The sequence below is a fragment of the Chiloscyllium plagiosum genome, unplaced genomic scaffold (assembly GCF_037043375.1).
Source record: "Chiloscyllium plagiosum isolate Xiang-an unplaced genomic scaffold, Cpla_swu_hap1 HiC_scaffold_24, whole genome shotgun sequence".
Classification (NCBI taxonomy): Eukaryota; Metazoa; Chordata; class Chondrichthyes; order Orectolobiformes; family Hemiscylliidae; genus Chiloscyllium; species Chiloscyllium plagiosum.
Window position 1 is genome coordinate 47,485,066 of NW_028270162.1, and position 19,445 is coordinate 47,504,510.

General features: G+C 44.4%; 1 protein-coding gene across 2 annotated transcripts in view; it reads right to left on the bottom strand.

Annotated features, from left to right (window-relative positions):
- LOC122562775 (uncharacterized) overlaps positions 1 to 19,445 on the bottom strand; it is a 139,897-nt gene that overhangs the window by 60,714 nt on the left and 59,738 nt on the right. For both annotated transcript variants that reach the window (XM_043715946.2, XM_043715948.2), the window contains 2 exons: positions 18,374 to 18,526; positions 8,145 to 8,280 (listed from right to left, as the gene is read on the bottom strand). In XM_043715946.2, coding sequence (XP_043571881.2) covers positions 8,145 to 8,280; positions 18,374 to 18,526 — 289 coding nt within the window. The remainder of the gene's footprint in view (positions 1 to 8,144; positions 8,281 to 18,373; positions 18,527 to 19,445) is intronic.

The following is a 19,445-nucleotide window of genomic DNA, read 5'->3' on the forward strand; positions in this document are numbered from 1 at the left end:
ATCTTAAAGATGTCCAGCCCACCCATCAAAAAGCACGCAAGAGTCAGGAAAAGGTGGCAAGTGCCATTTTGCATTGCTGGCTTTACGGTGTAAGATGGCAACACCAAAGACAAGATGGTTCAGCACGGGGTGGTCAATGCTTTCACTAATTGTGAGGCTGTGAGCTGACACCATCACTGAGCTCATTGAGCCCCTGAAATCCAGAAAGTAGCCCCTGAGAATTATAGAGTAGTCCCTCAGACTGCGCAATGAATGTCATTTGCCACTTGTCAGCCCAAGCATGGATATTATTGCAGCACTTGGATGTTGGCTACTCATTGTTGGAGGGGTTGTGAATGGTGCTGCACATTGTGCAATCATCAGCAAAGATCCCCACTTCTGACTTTATGGTGGAGTAGCTGAAGATGACTGGGCCTAGGTCACTGCACTGAGGAAAATGGGGAGGGCTATGAGAAAGACAGAGGACCTCCTAATGAGTCTGCTCCTGTGGCTAGCCAGACTGGCTACAAAAGGTCCAGGAAGCAGTCTGCGGACGGGGCATAGCTACTGACTGCCTTCCCCTCTTCCATGGCTATGTTCATGCCCAAGTGTCATCAGACACATGCAGGGTCCACCAAATTCTCAATGCCTTTGGAGAAAGGTGGGCACTGCCAGGTACACAGTGCTTTATCTCCCCTTCCAACTCCATTTTGATTTAGCCCACTCCCACTCCCCCTCCCCCTCATCTTTAGTGGTCTGCATTTCCCTTAATAGGGTTCTGTATGTAAATTTATCAACTGGAAAACAAGGGCGATTTACTGGTGATCATGGTTAATAGATGGAAGAATACTGTAGGTAATTTGGTGAAGGGGAAGAAAATACCCTGAGGACTCCTGCAGAGATGTCACGGAGATGAGATGACTGATCTCCAAACGCCTCAACCATTTTCTTTTGTGCCAGGCTATGACTCCAACCAGCAGAGAGTTTGCCCCCTGATTTCTATTGACTTCAGTTTCGATAGGGTTCCTTGCTGCCATAGTCAGTCAAATGCAGCCTTGATGTCAATTCTGGTGACAGAAGGATAGGAAGACTTTGTAGGGAGTTCAGGAGAGATTTACAGAGTGGCTCCAGGGATGAGGAAGAGATTAGCGTTGCTCTCCTAAGGAGCTAAAAAGTCCGAAGGGAGTTGATGGAGATGGATAAAATAATGAAGGCCTTGGATAGAATAATTAGAACCTGTTTTCAATGACAGAGGTATTGATAATCAGATGGCCCAGATTTAACTTGGTTTAATTTGATTGGCAGAAGGACCAGAGGTGAGAACCAAAGAGTGGTTAGGATTTTGAGTGCACTCCCTCCCTGATATTGTGGTGGATACTGGTTTGAAAGGAAGTAGAATAAATGTTTAGAGAGAAAAAGAAAGGAAAGCATAGGTGAGTGGACGCAGGGGTAGTCATTGGCATAGATCTGATGGGTTGAACATCCACCTTCAGTGCTTCTCTATTCTATAGTAGCTAAAGCAGATTGCCAAGGGGCTCATAGGAACCCATCAAAGGATCAAAGATGAGGGGCCTGAGGATGGATAAAGGGCCTGGAGTAGCACCAGGCCCAGATTTCTCTTCCTATAAAACAGGCACAGCGGAGGATTCCATCATCCACAGGCAGCACGCCTCCCAGAATTAGGGCCTTAACCCTGTATAACCGTCCTCGTCCACACTTCCTGTAGACACAGATTGCCACTGGGAATGCAGGGTGAAGGAAGAGCCCCTTGCCCTTTCAATGGGCTGTTATAGAGCACAGAAACAGACCCTTCGGTCCAATACGTCCATGCCGACCAGATATCCAAAATAAATCTAGTCCCATTTGCCAGCATTTGGCCCATATCCCTCTAAACCCTTCCCTATTTGCCTAACCATCCACATGCCTTTTAATTGTTGTAATTGTTCTGTTAAGGTTCAGCCATCTCCATCATCCTCCAGAACCTACTTCCCTGATGTTCCTCCATTTCTCCCTCTGTCTCTCTCTCTCTCACTGGAACCCCTGCCCCCCACAATGACAGCCTGGACAGTGAAGGCCAATAGACTACCATTAGCTCATGATGTGTGCACATACGGACCTTGGAGCTGCGATGTGCAGAGCATTCTCACTGTGTTGTAATCAGCACTTTACCCCCATTCAGGGCCAGTGAAGGCACTCTCAGCATTCAAACCACCTCCTCCTGGACAGAGAGCATGGCTGGAGTTCTCCCTGTTCACTGGGTGAACATCATCAAGAGGGCATGGAGCTCACATCACTACAAGATTGTCAGGCTCTCAATTTAGAGGAAAGCGCGAATGATATATAACAAAGACTGACTGCAGTAATATATACAATGCTACAATCCACAGCCACATTCTAAAAGACCTTTCACTTACACCCTGGGAACCTGCATTGTGTTGGTGACTTAGTGAGCGCAAGAGATCCATATCAGTTAACAGATCTCTGTGACTTAGAGAGACAGAGAGACTTATATCAGTTACCACATTAAATAGGCTGCAGATTTAAATACAACATCAATTACCAAATGCAGTCTGACATTGCAGATAATGGGTTTAAATTGTAATGACGTCAATGTCTGAAACAGTGTAATGTAAAACTGCCTTTGATAGGCAGTTACATGGTTCGAACGTGAGCAGGAAGGCTACAGAATAAGGAGGCAAAGTCAAACTGAATCTGGCTCCTGAGAACCCAACATTTTGGCGTCTGACATTATTTTAGTAGGAATTTTAACCACTTGGAAAGGACCTTCACCAGCAGGTGCAGAGTAGGCAGATTGTGACATCAGTCAGTGGGTAACACTGGTGCGGCCATTTCAGAGCGCAGTGCTCCTATTAATATCATCTCTTAAACATACACAACTCAGCACAATATTCAGCAATAGGAACGGCTCCCACCGGCAAACCCTTCCAAGTCCATTTTGATTTAACCCCCCCCCTTATTATTATTGTGCATTATTGTTCCATCCAGCTCTATTTTAATTTAATCCCCTTACTCTCTTCCTTCTTGCTGTTTTTGCACTGTCACTGTCAGGCACAGCTTGTAAATTTTTCGTTTAAAAAGAAACTCGTGTGGTTTGGTGGTTGGGAAAACATTCAGAGGTGCGAGAAAGTATCTCTGGGTAAAAATAAAGAACATAGGGAGGACAGAATAGAATGAGAGAACTCCCAACACTTCAGAACGAGGTGGTAATTTACATAATGTATAAAAAAGAGGCTTCCCACCAGAATCTTTACCTCTGAGCCAGAAAACCCAGGTTCACATCCCACAGGTGTGTCTGAACAGGTTACTCAGCAAATATCTCAACTGAAGGCTGTTATGGCACAGTGGTAGTGTCCCTACCTCTGAGCTGGAAGTCCCACTAGGACAGGTCGCTTTAAAAATACCTACGTGTGTTTGCCACATTGATGTGGTTAATAAACATAATCATTAAAACGTGCTTTAAAAAAGGACGCCTACCAACTCCTGGTGGGCAAAGCTTGTGATTTCTTTAATTAATTAACGGGTGATTTGGTGGTGGCTCAAAGAAAAAGGACTTCCACCGGTAGCTTTTAGAGAGAGCTGGGCACCACTGGGGATGGAGTGTATTATCTCACCTCTGACACGACGTTGCTTTTGTTTCCTCCTTTTTTTCACCATTATGTTTTTCATATTGTTAGACTTCCCTAGTAGGCAATGTTAATTATTTACTTAGTAGATGCTAGTTAGTAGATGCTTTGGTAGTGGGTTTTTACAAAAATAAAAACAGCAAGATGTCCACCAGGGTTGATCAATAACTCCCAGCTTAGATGCCGATTGAGTTTTTACAAACTCATTGCGTTAAGTGTTAAAAGTTCTTTAAAATTGCCAGATTCTATGGTGAGTGATATTGTACGTGCTGAAGCCTTCTACACTGAATGTGAAGATTCTCTACAGACCACTCACTCCAAGACAATGGGTTCTGTGATATACATTACTCCAGGGATACTGTTTCAGACACTGGTAAGGTTCACCAAGTTATCACAGTCAACCCTAAATTATATACTCTAGGATACCCTAAATTCTTAGGGTTGAGAAGGGAGAAACTGGCTTCCCATCTTTATTCACCCATCCCTTGGTTTGGGTGCAATAAGGTTAATTTAAGAAGGATCATTTCCTGTGGATGACTTTCTCTCAGACCGACTGAATTGGTGTTTTGACAAGGATCTCTTGAGTTAAAAGTGTGTTTATCGGTTACTAACCACAAGAATAATAATAACTCACGCATAGATTAGTGACAAGGAATGAATCCAAAACATCAGATAAATGTCTAAAAATGTATAGATTAGACACTCTGAATGGGTTGTGAAGAGGAGACAGTGAAACATTGATAGTTAGTAGTTGGATTTCGGGATTCTCAGTCAAGAGTGTAGCACTGGAAAAGCACAGCAGGTCAGGCAGCATCCAAGGAGCAGGAGAATCGACGTTTTGGGCATGAGCCCTTCATCAGGATTCTCAGCTTTGTAGTTAGTTGAGGACCTTTTGTCTTGTTTTCTTTCAATGGCAAAACACAGACGAATGGGTCTATTCAGTTTATGAAACCTGATTGGCATGGATGAGTTGAGCCTAGGGGCCTGTTTCTGTGCTCTATGACTCTATAGTTGGCTTCCAGCCCTTACAGTGAAAGCATTCTTTTACATGCAGTGCAGAGATAAATAGCAAGTGGTTCTTTGTCTGTGACTTTCCTAACACACCATAACTCAAACCCTTGCTAATACCCACGAGTGCCTCAGCTAACTAGTGCACAGAGACTAGGATTACAATCAATTTTTAATTCCTATTTAATAGTCATAGAGTCATAGAGATGTACAGCATGGAAACAGACCCCATCCATGCCAACCAGATATCCCAACCCAATCTAGTCCCACCTGGGAAGGACAAAACACAAACATTGTCTGAAAGAATTTGCTTTCTGCTAAAGGGGGAAAGATAGTCAGCCTCCTCATTAACTCTTTCTGTTACATTTGTCTCATTCTGCTTGATGTTTCCTTGACACACTCCAAGTGGAACATTCCATGGGTCCCACACAGGACTTTGTCAGCACTGAATTGATATCTGCAGTGTTTAATTTTTGTTTTGTCTGTAGCGACATCTATCAAAGAACAGATTTTGGAATTAAATGTCCACTTCGAGTTTCTGATCCACTATCATGTAAAGGGAGAGTGAGTAAAGGCAACATGTGGAAGATTGAGATAGTGCTAAGAGAAATGCAGTTTTTCACCTGTCGTTGTCCTGGTGCTCTGATACAGTGTCACCCCAGTGGCTGCTGCAGGGCTAATGGAGGGCTGCCCACCCTCAATGGATGGTGATTAAAAGTAGCCTTACAAATCACCTTGAGAAGGCTTGCCAGTGGATTGTATCAGTTGGGTATCACTTGGGTTAGCTGACACACACAGGCAAGGACACTGGCAGAGAATTTGAACAGAGAGGATGCTACACTGAGAAGGGAGGCAAGGGTTTCTGTGATTGCACGTCGGCCGTCAGAGTGCAGTAATCTGCTCCAGAACGATGGCTCTGACATTTGGCAAACGTTTTTGAAAGCTGTCATGACAGCAGCTGTGGCATTTATACTCTTGTGACTTACAACTGCCCAATTTATCCCCGGCCAACGTTCCTTCCTGTTAGCCACAGGGTGAAAAATGAGCACGCGGCTAACTCCCAGCAGATCTGGAAAATTAAAATCTAACCTCTCAGTGAGTTGCTGAGACTGACATTCACTGAATCTGCTAACCATCAGGGATTTCACACTCAATCCCTCATCACTCCCTAATCTGCACTGAAAATCGATGTCACTCGGGACTCTTAGTCATGTCTCGTACATTAGTTTGCATTTTATGATCGCTTTAATTCAATCAGCCTTTCCAGCACTTTCACAGAAGGCACTTGGTATAATTTAACACTTGGAAAAAAACGTAATCATTGAATTATACAGAACCAATGCAAGCCATTTGGGGCAGCGCAGTGGTTAGCACTGCCACCTCACACTGTGAGGGATGCAGGTTCAATTCCACCCTCAGGTGACTGTGCAGAGTTTGTATGTTCTCCCTGTGTCTTCCTCCAATAGTCCAAAGATATGCAGGACAGGTGGATTGGACATGGGAAATGCAGTGTTACAGGGAAAGCAGAATTCATAGAACAGTACAGTGCAGTTCAGGCCCTTTGACCCTCGATGTTGCACTGACCAGTGAAACCAATCTGAAGCCCATCTAACCTACACTATTCCATTCTCATCCATATGTCTATCCAATGACCATTTAAATGCCCTTAAAGTTGGCGAGTCTACTACTGTTGCAGGCAGTGCATTCCATGCCCCTACTACTCTCTGAGTAAAGAAACTGTGTCTGACACCCTTCAATTTAAAGCCATGTCCCCTTTGCTAGCCATCACCATCTGAGGAAAAAGGCTGTCACTATCTAACCCTCTGGTTATCTTATATGTCTCAATTAAGTCACCTCTCAACCTTCATCCCTCTAAAGAAAACAGCCTCAAGTCCCTCAGCCTTTCCTCGTAAGACCTTCCCTCCATACCAGGCAACATCCTAGTAAATCTCCTCTGAACCCTTTCCAAAGCTTCCACATACTTCCTACAATGCGGTGACCAGAACTGTATGTGATACTCCAAGTGCGGCCGCACCAGAGTTTTGTACAGCTGCAGCATGTCCTCACAGTTCCAAAACTCAATCTCTCTACAAATAAAAACTAACACACCCTATGCCTTCTTAACAACCCTATCAACCTGGGTGGCAACTTTCAGAGATCTATGTACCTGGACACCAAGATCTCTCTGTTCATCTACATTACCAAGAATCTTACCTTTAGCCCAGTACTCTGCATTCATATTAAGGCCCACAATCAGAATCATACAGTACAGAAAAGGCCCTTAAGAATGTTAAACCTACTGTTGGTCCAAAGCCTTGAACCTTATGACATTTCAAATGCTCATCCAAATATCTTTTTTTTCATGGATGGGATGAAAGTTTCTTGGGTTGGAGAGCAAATGGCCCAGTATTGTCCCTTTGGACCTGGTCGCATCTGTCCCAATATCAGAGAATTATAGAATCCCTACTGTGTGAAAGCAGGCCATTTGGCCCATCCAGTCCACACCCACCCTCTGAAGAACATCCCACCCAGACCCATTCCCATATCCTTGTATTTCCACCTACTCTGCACATTCCTGGATGCTACGGGCAATTTAGCATGGCACATCCACCTAAGCTGTACATCCTTGGTCTGTGGGAGGAATCCAGAGCAGCCAGAGGAAACCCATGAAGACACGAGGAGAATGTACAAACCCCACACAGACAGTCACCTAAGGCTGGGATCGAGCCCAAGTCCTTGGCGCTGTGGGGCAGCAGTGCTAACCACTGAGCCACCATTAGTGGAGGCTCCCCTAAGGTGGAAACATTGAAATGAGAGAAGCCCCAATTGCAGCCAGAAGTGTCTTTGTGTTTCTTCATTTGTTTATGGAATGTGCACATTGCTGGCAAATCCAGCATTGGTCCCCCATTGCCTCAGCACCTGTCAGCTGTGAATCTGCAGTCAAATGTCCATTAGGGACACTATTAAATGAGATGTGTTCTTGTGGCAGTCAGGGTAGTTGTTCTGGTTAATATTACTAAGACAATTCCAGATTTACTACTACTTGAATTAAAACTTCACCAGCTTTGTTTTGAACCCATGGCCCTACAGAACTACCCTGGGCCTCTGGATATGACCACAGTCACCCGAGACAATGTTGTCATTAGGAGAGATGGGAGAGATAAATGGAATGGATAGAGTCGCTTGGACAACTTGCATCAACAGATATTTTAGTCATTCGATCTCTGGGAGAGTGATATGGTTATAGGAGAAAGTGAGGACTGCAGATACTGGAGCTCAGAGTTGAAGAGTGTGGTGCAGGTCAGGCAGCATCCGAGGAGCAGGAGAGTCAACGCTTCGAGATCTTCATCAGGAAAGAGCTTATGCTCAAAATGTCGACTCTCCTGCTCTTCGGATGCTGCCTGACCGGCTGTGCTTTTCCAGCACCACACTCTTTGACATGGTTTTAAGCATGCTACTTCTATTGGACTTGACAAGTCCTATACAGAGAGTGACTTATTAATACCCACTTACCTGCCAAGGTCTATAAGGAATGCAAAGCAACAAGCGAATGACATGTGGAAGATATATGAAGTCCAGGGTACCCAATAGTGTCTGTCATAAATATTGGGATCCGTGTCATGCCAAGTCCACCAAAGTAGTTTGATGCCTGAAAATTACAATTGACAGATGTCATGGTGGGCAAACAATCATGAAACTGTGTGAAGCTCAAACAGCATCTTACACACTAGCTACTCCCTCCTGACTGTGCCAGCTTAACCCACAGACAGGGAAACAGCTCAACTCCAGCCCACCTACTACTGGCTTCACTCATTGCAGTAACATGCAGCACAGACTAAAATGAGTCAATCTGAATCCCACTCAACAGTAGGTTCTGATGTGGAATCTGCAAGTTATGCTGCAGGATCGGCTGAGATCTGGGAAAATCTACATTTGGATAACGTGTTCAATCACTCCAGTCAGCTTCCCTCATTTCTCCCTGTAGTGATCAGCCCCATAGAACACTCCTTTGTGAATGCCATAGCCAGACTGATGTCTCTATTAGGCAACTGGATGTTGATGGGGGTCACTAGAAAGCTCCCACCTCTGAGTCAGCAAGTTGGAGGTAGATATCCCACTTCAGAGACGAGAGTTTATAGTTTAGGCTGGCACTTCAGTACTTTAGATGTGGGGATGTTTGCTGAAGATTGCACAATGTTCAGCACCTTTTGCAACTCCTCAGATACTGAAGCAGTCAGTGATCAAATACAACAAAATCTGGACAATATCTCGGCTTGGCAAGTGGCAAGTAACATTTGCGCCACACAGATGTCAGGCAATGACCATCTCCAATAAGAGACATCCTAATCACTGCCCACTAACATTCATAGAGTCATAGAGTCCTACTGCACGGAGACAGGCCCTTTGGTCCATACTGGTCCATGTCGACCAAGATGTCCATTCAAACTAACCCCATTTCCCTGCACTTGCCCCATATCCTTCCGAACTTTTCCCCTCCATGTATTTGTCCAAATGCCGTTTAAATGTTGTTAATGTACCTGCCTCAACCACTTCTGCTGGCAGCTCATTCCATATGCATACCACCCCTCAGGCTCCCTTTTATTCTTTCCACTCTAATTTTCACCTGATGCCCTCTTGTCCTTGATTCCCCAACTCTGGCAAAAAGTGCAATCATGCAATCTATGCCTCTTACAATCTTATACACCTCTATAATATCCCCCGTCAGTCTCCTACGCTGTAAAGGAAAAATCATCCTAGCTTGTCCAACCTCTCCCTATAACTCAGACTCTTGAGTCCTGTCAACACACTTTAAAATTTCCTCTGCACTTTTTCCATCCTTCCGATAGCAAGTTGACCAAAACTGAACTCAATACTCCAAGTGCAGCCTCACCAACATCCTGTACAACTACAACATGACTTCCCAACCTCAATACTCAATGCCCTGACTGATGAAGGCCAGTGTGCCAAAAGCCTTCTTCACTGCCCTGTCTACCTGTGACTCCACTTTCAGAGACCTGTGCACCTACTCCAAGCTCCCTCTGTTCCACTACAATCAATTATATTTCCCACTGATTACCCCAATAACAACATCCTGGGGGTTACCATTGACCAGAAACTGAACTGGACTAGCTATATATAAATATTTTAGCTGAATAAGTAAGGGAAGTGTTGGGCTAGAGGTATTATCCCTTACCTATTATTCCAGAGATCTAGCTGATGTTTGGGGTTCAAACCACACCATGGTAGATGGTAAAATTTGACTTCAATAAAAATGTGGAGTGAAGAGCCTAACAATATCTATTAGGGATGGATTATAAATGCTGATCTAGCCATGATACCCACATCCTGTGATTGAATAGTTTCTTTTTAATCTTGAAGTGTGTAAACTCCTCTTAACTCCCAAAATTCCACAATCTACAAGGCACAAGTCAGGAATGTGATGGAAGACTCCCCATTTGTCTGGATGGGTGCAGCTCCAAGAACACTCAAGATGCTTGACACCATCCAGGAAAAAACAGCCCGCTTGATTGGCACCACATCCACAAATATCCAGTCCCTCCACTGCCAACACTCAGTAGCAGATGCTGTGTACAACCACGAGATGCACTGCAGAAATGCCACCAAAAATCAGCACCTTCCAAACGCATGACCTCTTCCACCTAGAAGGACAAGGGCAGCAAATACATGGGAACATCACCACCTGCAAGTTCCCTGCGAAATCACTCACCGTTCTGATTTGTAAACACATCGCCGTCACTGGGTCACTGTCATTGGGTCAAAATCCTGGAATTCCCTCCCTAATGGCATTGTGGTTGAATCTACACCGAATTGACAACAGCGGTTCAAGAAGGCAGCTCACCACCGGCTTCTCAAGGGCAATTAGGAACAGGCTGGATGTCCAGCCAGTGAGGCCCATGTCCCATGAGTGAATAGAGCATTTAAAGACTGCCCTCAGAAAGACATCACAAAACTGTGGCTCAGGAACAAGTGAAGGCCCCAGCTAGCTCTTCTCCCAGTTATTGTAAAATATTTTACAATGTATTTTAAGTCAATGTGAGAATCTAGCAATTTAAAGAATTGTATTTCCACTTAGGAGATTATAAATATTTTGAAAGTGTCTTTATCAACTAAGAAAGGCCCTGTTGAACATATTTAGACTCAGTTATTCCTACTTACTGCTTCTTGTTAATAAATCAATCTTCTATCCAAGCCATCACATTATCCCTACTCCTGCAAATTCTATTTTCTGCACCAACCTTTGATATGGCACTTTGTCAAATACCTGCTGGAAATCTAAATACAGTAATCCACTCATTCCCTTTGATGAGCAGAAGTTACCCCTCCAAAGAATTCAATAAATTAAATAAACATGTTTGCCTTTGGTGAAACCATGTTGGCCCTGCCTCATTACCCTGAAACGTATCCAAGTGCCTTGTTATAATGTTTAAATAACAGCTTCTATTTTGTTGCCTATGACATTATGTTAAGCTATCTGGCCTTTAGTTTACTGCTTTCTGCCTCCCTCCCTTTTTAAATATAAAGGAAATACGTTAGCTATTTTCCAATCTAAAGGAACCTTCCCTGAATCTAATGAGTTTTTGAAAATTAAAACTAACACACCAACTATTTTGCTGGCTTTTTCTTTTAACACCATCAGGAGTAGGTGATTTACCAACTCAGTACCAATAATTTACTCAATGCTACTTCTCTCGTCATTTTAACTTCTTGAGTTCCTCCCTCCCTTTCAGTTCCTGATTTCCAGCTATTTCCAGGATGCTGCTTATATCATTTCTTGTGAAAACTGGCACAGAATATCTGTTCAATTCACCTACCATCTCTTTATCTTTATTACTAATTCCCCAGACTCATTTTCAATAGACCCAATACTTACTTTGTTAACTTTTTTTTTAATATCTGAAGAAACTTTTCTGATTGGTTTTTACATCTTTGGCTAACTTTCTCTGGCACACTGATTGTTTTTCCTCCTTCTTAATCTTTCAGTAATTCTTTGCTGTTTGCTTTATGTTCTGCCCAATTTTCTAACCTGCCACCTATCTTCGCAGAATTATATGCCTTTTTTGAATTTGATACTATCTTTGAGCTTTTTAGTTAACCATAGATAATAGGTCAGTCCATTTGTGTTGGAAAGTATCTGTTGTGCACTTTCTGGATTAAACCCTTAAATTCACTGAACTGATGCAGAGAGATCTGGGTGTCCAAATGCATGAATTGCAAAAGGCTAGACTCCAGGCACAGAAAGTCATTAAGAGGGTGAGTAGAATATTATCTTTTATTATGAGGGGAATTGAATACAAATGTTGGGAGCTTAAACTTCAGTTATACATACCATTGGTGAGACTATGTCTGAAGCATTTACCAACTTAGTTAAGGCAGGATGTAAATACTTTGGAAGCAGTTCAGAGACTTGTTGCCATATTAATACCTGCAATGGGAGGATTCATAGAACACAGAACAGTACAGCACAGTACAGGCCCTTCGGCTCTCGATGTTGTGCTGACCTCTTATCCTACTCTAAGATCAGACTAACCTACATACCCTTCATTGTACTATTTTCCATGTGCCTATCCAAGAGAGGCTTAAATGAACCTAATGTCTCTGACTCTACTCCTACTGCTGGCAGTGCACCCACCACTCTCTGTGTAAAGAACCTGCCTCGGACATCTCCCCTAAACCTTCCTCCAATTACCTTAAAATTATGCCCCCTGATGAGGGAATGTTGAAGAGACCTTGCTTGTATCCCCTGGGGCTTGGAAGATTAAGAGGGCACTTGATTGCAGCATAAGATCCTCAGTGGTCTTGACAGGTCGGATGTGTCTCTTCTTTTTGGACAATCTAGAACAGGGCTCACTGTTTAAAGACAAGGGTCTCAGACGGAAAGGAGGTGATTTTTTTTCTCTCAGGTGTTCGTGAGCCTTTGGAACTCTCTTCCTGAAAACGTGAGGGGAGCAGAGTGAATAGTTTTAAGGCTGAGGTGGATAGATTCTTGGGAAGCAAGGGGCTGAAAGGTTTCTAGGAATTGGTGAGGATGTGGAAGGAGGTAACAATCAGACCAGCCATGATCTTATTCGATGGCAGAGCAGGCTCATGGGACCAATGGCCTACCCTTGTTTGTATCTATCTTAAATCTAGTAAAACCCACATCTGATTGAATACTCTTAACGTAATCTAGTGGAAATACATGACTCACGTTTAAGTTTTCCAATTAACCCGATTTCAACAAGGAGAAGGGTTTCTGACCCTCCTACTCTTTTTGTTTGAAGGAATGTTTCTTGATGTTACCTCTCAACGTCATACTCTAACTTTAGGGTTATACCACCCACCCCTTGTTCTGTGTGGAGCTGATCCAGCTCAGCAGGATTAGTAGGTAATAATATATTTGGACTAGTCTCTCAGGAGTCACAGAGAGGAAGGCAATGTCAGTCAGCATTCCCATTCTGATTGAGATCCAGTGACCTTACATGTGTGAGTATATTCACCAAGGTCTGAATCAGGCTAGACTCCAGCATCTAGCACTGTCAATCTCCACAGGCACGAATGGTTTGCTCCTAGCCTTAGTGTTAATTGACTTGGTCAAAGAATGATTAGAGAGCAGACAGTGACCCTAAAACATAAATGTAGCACCATCAGGAGAAATGAGGTGACAAAGCTTAATGCACCAGTGGTCTATGACATTATAACCCAACATGACCACCAGAAGAAATGGTGATCCCAATAATACTATCTATTTCCATATGTAGTTCACAGAAAAGGCGACTGTAAGAATGCCTTAAACTCTGCAAAAGGCAGATAGAGGTTGATTTAGCTCAGTTGGCTGGATGGGTAGCCCCTCAAGAAGAGTAACTCCAACAGTGTGGGTTCAATTCCTGCAGCATCTGAGGACTGCCTTCCTCAAGGACATGTAGGTCCCTCCTCCTCAACCTCTTCCCTCATCTGAGATGTGGTGACCTTTGGGTTAAACCAGCACTAGTTGTGTGTCTCTCTAATGAGAGAGCGTGGCCCTGGTCTGGTAAGGTATTGGTGACTTTACCTTTCAAAGGAACATGACAGCTGATTTGAGATGCAGTTAAATGTTCCAATCTTGCCATGAGATGCCCTAGTGAGGAATGGCTGCCATTGTATGTTTAACCAAAATCTAGGGGATACAGATGTTCCATGTCAGGCTCATTTTACTAACGGATCACTCGCTTTATACTTTGCTGTGGCAGACTGCATCTGCCCAGTGAAAGGGTGGAGTTGGGAGCTACTCCCAGCTCAGTGTTATCCAGTAAACAGTTCATCAGCACGGCCAATTATGTCTGCCGCTCTTAGCCCAACCATTCCCTCTCTCTTGTGCGAGAAGGGTAGAAGGTCAATTTGTTTCTACTGGTAGCTCTCTCAACTCAATCAAAAGGTCATGGATTCAATCGAGCGAACATCAAGCATCAGAACAGTACTGAGGGAGGGCTGCGTTGTTGGAGCTGTATTTGAATGAGCAGTTCAACAGGGGCTGTCTGTTTTGGTGGGGGGGTGGGTTTGTGGTGGAATGTAGAATGGGATGCCATATTAGGGTTTTTTTTGAAAAAAAACGATCAGGGAGTTCTCAGCAGCCAGGCTGACATCCCTCATCTGATCAGCACCAAGGGAGTGGGTTACGGAAACTAAAGTGGCGGAAACTATTCATAGGGTGCTCCTAAACAAGAGTGTGGAAATTTTAAAGTGGGCATATTCAGCCAGTGTTGGTCAAGCAGATCAGGCTGAAACCCATCAAGAAAGGATAGAGGGGAGAGGAGTTTGCGAGGCATTGAAGAGTGCTGACTGTGCAGCGTTTCCAGATAATTAATGGCCAGGAAACACATTGCAACATTGTAAAGTAAATGCTCAGCACAACAGTGTGGGCCGAAGGGCCTGTACTATGCTGTACTGTTCTGCATCCTATGTAAGGATGTGAAAGACACTATCCAAATGCAGGGATCTTTCCGAATTAAGTGCTTAGTTCTGCCTCGGTTATGTAAGCAAAGACAGATTCAACCTCATCTGAATGCATCTCTTCAGGCAAGCATTCAAATCCCAGCTGGATTGGATTGTATTTAGCTCCTGTACCAATAGCAGAGCGAAAGCTGCATTCCTCAGCAGAATAATTGAAAAGCTTCGTTCAGTCATGAGGATTAAGGCCACACAGAATTCTCATTTTGAGAGCCGGTTGGTTTGTGAAAAATGCAAGCTTCAAACAGAATCAGTCACATGACTGGCTTATTCATCCCTAACTCTGTTGTCAGATATTAGAACTATTCACATTTGTCTGATAAAACGGCAGAAATCCTGTATGTGAACCACAGCAGGGGCCGTGTCAGAACAGCAGTTTCAATGTCAGCTGGCTGAGTTGCTCTTCCTGTCTGATCTAATTTCATCAATGGGCTGAATAACTAATATTTGGCCCATGGGAAGGGTCAAGCAGCGAACTTTAAGAAATTACTGGGCATGACAGCTCCATCCAATGGAGCTGCTTCCTGTCCCATCAGTCTGAGCGATTTGGGACCCACAGTAATGGCTCCCAGGTCTGAATTAAATCGGCCCAATATGAATAGGTCAGGGAGGGACTTGGGCCTGCAGGCCTCCGGGTGACAATCTGAGATGGGGCAGGCACTTGGCAGCTCTCAGGACTCTCAGCTGGACACGTAACTCTTGGCGCTTTGAACTGTATCACAGCCAAGTTCACCATCAATACTGCAACATTCAAAATGCATCTGGATGGGGGCACGAACAGGAAGGGTTTAGAGGGACATAAACCAAATGCTGGCAAATGAGACTAGATTTATTTAGGATATCTGGTCAGCATGGACGAGTTGGACCGAAGGGTCTGTTTCCATGCTGTGACTCTATAACTCCCAGACTGTAGCAGCATCAAGTCAAGGGAAGAAAGATGATCAGGCCTCCGTGCTTTCCTGTTTCATACCTCTCCAAAACTGCAGTATTTAATGTTTGATTTGATTTGATTTATTATTGTCACATGGACCTAAGTATAGTGAAAAGTTTTGTTTTGCATGCAGTGCAGGCAGGTCGTACTATACAAAGACGATAGGTGATTGAACAGAGCGGGGAATACAAAATTACGGCTGTAAAGAGGGTACACAAAGAGCGAGATCAACATTAGATTTGAAATTTGAGAGCTCTGTTCAGAAGTCTAATCTGAAGTGTTGCATGGGAGGGAGGGAGGGGACCAGTAGTTTATACTCAAGCCTTGGTATTATATCTCTGCCTGGCCTTGTCCCGGTAGCTGGCATTTCCTCACAAAGCTCCTGACACCGTATAGAAGTACGATGAGGAATCGGAGACCCCCCCTCTCAGGGCAAATGCCTGAATTCTCCCAATTCAAGATCCACTGAACCAGCGCTGAACACCAGCTGATGGTCCATGCCCCAGATGGTCCAGGGATGTGCGGAGAGATGGATTAGCCAAGGGAAATGCAGGGACACCACCTATAGTGGCTGCTCAGGACCGTAGTAATGTCTGAACCCATGGCAATCTGACTCAGAGGGAAAGGCACAACAGACTGGGTGGAGCTGAAATTTGAGGGAGCAGTGAGGTGGATGTGGAGTTATTTGGCATAAAGAAATACGCAGACATCTGCCACTGTTGGAAATCTCTCTGCCGCCATGAAATCTAATTGGAAAGAACAGACCCATTTGTCCTGGACCTCAGGAATGCAAAAGAAAATTGCAAGAATTTCTAGTAATAAAATTTCCAAGCTAGATGTTCCATCTTTCCCTGTGGCTTAAATAAATCCTTCAGGCTGGTGGCCAGGCATTAGATGCTTAACATTTGCTGAAGAGAAAAATGGAAAGAGGCAGCTGAATCATAACTTCATCATTTTAATTTAAACCGCAGCGAGATTGAGTTTAATAAATCTCTCATGCAAACAAAAAGCAGAATCTGCTGCATTTAAATCTGCCACAGGAGATTTTCATCCTCACTCTGATAATTCAGTGTCACAGTGGCTCAGTGGTTAGCACTGCTGCCTCACGGAGCTAGGGACCTGGGCTCGATTCCAGCCTCCGGTTGGGTTCTTCCGGGTGCTCCAGTTTCCTCCCACAGTCCAAGGATGTGCAGGTTAGGCAGATGGGCCATGCCCCATATGGTCCAGGGATGTGCTGGAGAGATGGATTAGCCAAGGGAAATGCAGGGACAAGGTAGGAGGGGGCTGGGTCTGGGTGGGATGCTCTTTGGAAGGTCAGTGTGGACTTTATGGGCTGAATGGCCTGCTTCCACATTGTAGGGATTCTATGACTCGGGAAGAGAGCCTTGTGATACACCAAGGGAAAGATCCTCAGAGAACTCCATGGCAAAGGAAGCTCCTCTTTTAGGAATGGGCTTCTTGATGTAACTAACATGGGACTGACCTGTACCAATACCTGATTCAGGCTTGGTGCACAGGTGAGGAGCTGAGCAGAGTTAGAAACCTGTGGGGTCTAACTGCTAGGATGGAAAACAATGAATGGTGTCCCCACAGAGAGGAGCCTGGTATTGAGCAAGTTGTGGAGGTGCCATTCTGAAAGAGGATTTGCACTGAATGGGGAGAAACAGGTTCTGTTTTGGACTGAATCACAAAACCAGCAGGAGGTCGGGACAAGCCTGAACACACACATATTGTGTCATTCCTCACTCTAATCACTGAGAATCACCAAACGGCCTGTCAAAATAAAAATATTCACAGGGGTGCGATGGAAACCATAATTCGGCGACAGACTGTCTGTCAGCATGCTCCAGTATCTTTCTGCGGTAAAGTCCTTTTTCTTTCCTTATCCCCCATCCCTGAGCTTTACATTTTCTCTGGTCCTCTAGTGAATATGGCGGTTGGTGGGGCGGGGGGGGGGGGTGCTCCAATGCCAGCAGCAGTGACCACTGTCTGTACACATTCCTGTCAGCAGGAACCATTGGACTGCAATCAGGAGGGGTATCGGGGGCTGATTCTGTGTTTCTCAGACTCAATCCACTGACACTTCCCTCAATCACTCACTCATTCCCTCAATCACTCACTTCCTCACTCCCTCACTGACACCTCCCTCAATCACTCACTCACCTTTCTTAATCACTGATATATCCCTCAATCACTCACTCACTCCGCCAATCACTGACACCTCCCTCAATCACTAACTCACCCACCCCCTTACTTACTGACACCTCCCTCAATCACTGACTCACCCCCTCAATCACTGACATATCCCTCAATCACTCACTCACTCCGCCAATCATTGACACCTCCCTCAATCACTAACTCACCCCCTCAATCACTCAGTCACTCCGTCAATCACTGACATATCCCTCAATCACTCACTCCCTCAACCACTGACAGCTCCGTCAATCACTAACTCACTCACTCACCCTCCTTGATCACTGACACCCTTCAACCGCTGACTCCTGCCCCCAAATATCGACACCTCCCTCCCTCCTTCCCTCCCTCCTTCCCTCCCTCTGTCCCTCACCCTTTATTTACAAATGCTAGCCTTTGACAATAGGTGTCACTCACTGAGTCAAGAATCCCAGGTCTCAATATCCCTGACACACACTCTTTCACATCAATAGGAATCCGTGATTGGACCAGGGTAACAGTCCCAGTCAGGGAACTCATACACTATGCGATCCACCTGTCTGACCCCGTTGCAATCAGTTCAGAGTGGGGCCTTCTGGGTAAACTCCATTAACAGATGAGGAGCAACACAACAGAAGATACAGGGACATCTTACCCATGATGTCATATGGAAGATCAATCAGTAGATCACCAAGTCCGACAGCAAATGGTTCCGCCCACCATGGTAACCCAAGACAGCTGACAGCAGCATAACTCTGGTAGATAATAATGGGATAGAGAACGATAATGTGGAGTGGCAGACGTTTACCTGCAATTGGAATAAGATGTTCAATTTAGCGTGATGTCTCTAATAGAAACAGCGGTCCTGAATGACCAATCAGGTCCTGCAGGAAAGAGTGGTCAAATCTGGTGGTCAAATCAGCTGCGGGGAGCCGCGACTCAACTAACATCACTTACACCTCCCCAACAGAGATGACAGTAGAGAGACCAATGTAACAATTGAAATATACTACACTCCCTGTCCATTTTAGAAAAAGACTTGTACATTCAAATATAAAATGGTAAAATGTACAGAATTTCCCAGAATACATTGAGCTGAATCTTGTCTGAAATTGGCAAGGTATCATTTTATCAAGTTCCACAAAGCGTCTCTCTTTGTGAGATCTAATTTCTCAAGAAATCATCCCAATCTTGCCTTAATTACTACTCCTCCTTATAAAGTTGTAAGGAAAACATTTACTTTATCCTCATCTCCTACTTTATTCTTTTTAAGCCATACATGTGTAACTTTTAAAGGCCAGCACAATCTCGAGGGCTGAAGGGCCTGTAATGGTCTATGTTCTTAACCCATTATTATGCTCACAATTACATCAGTCCTCTTTATAAGTGTTGAATTCTCCCATTTTCTCCAACTATATCTTTTAGTGCCATTTTACAAACTACTGTGTACCTGCATACAACGTGCAGTAATTGATATTGCCCAAACTTTCGCAAAACTCTCTTTTGGAGTGTCAGAAATGCTCTGCAGTCTTTAATTTCCAAAAGGAATTGCAGAAAAGTAGTCCTTCCGCCCTCATCGCCAACCTCCTGATGAGAATTGCAGTCACATGCTAAGCTGCAGGTGGCCATTATTATTAAACATCCAGGCTGACACTCCCCAGTAGAGAAGGCAGCAGACAGAACATCACAAAATGCTCAGACCTTGACATACCCCTTGCAAAAACCTC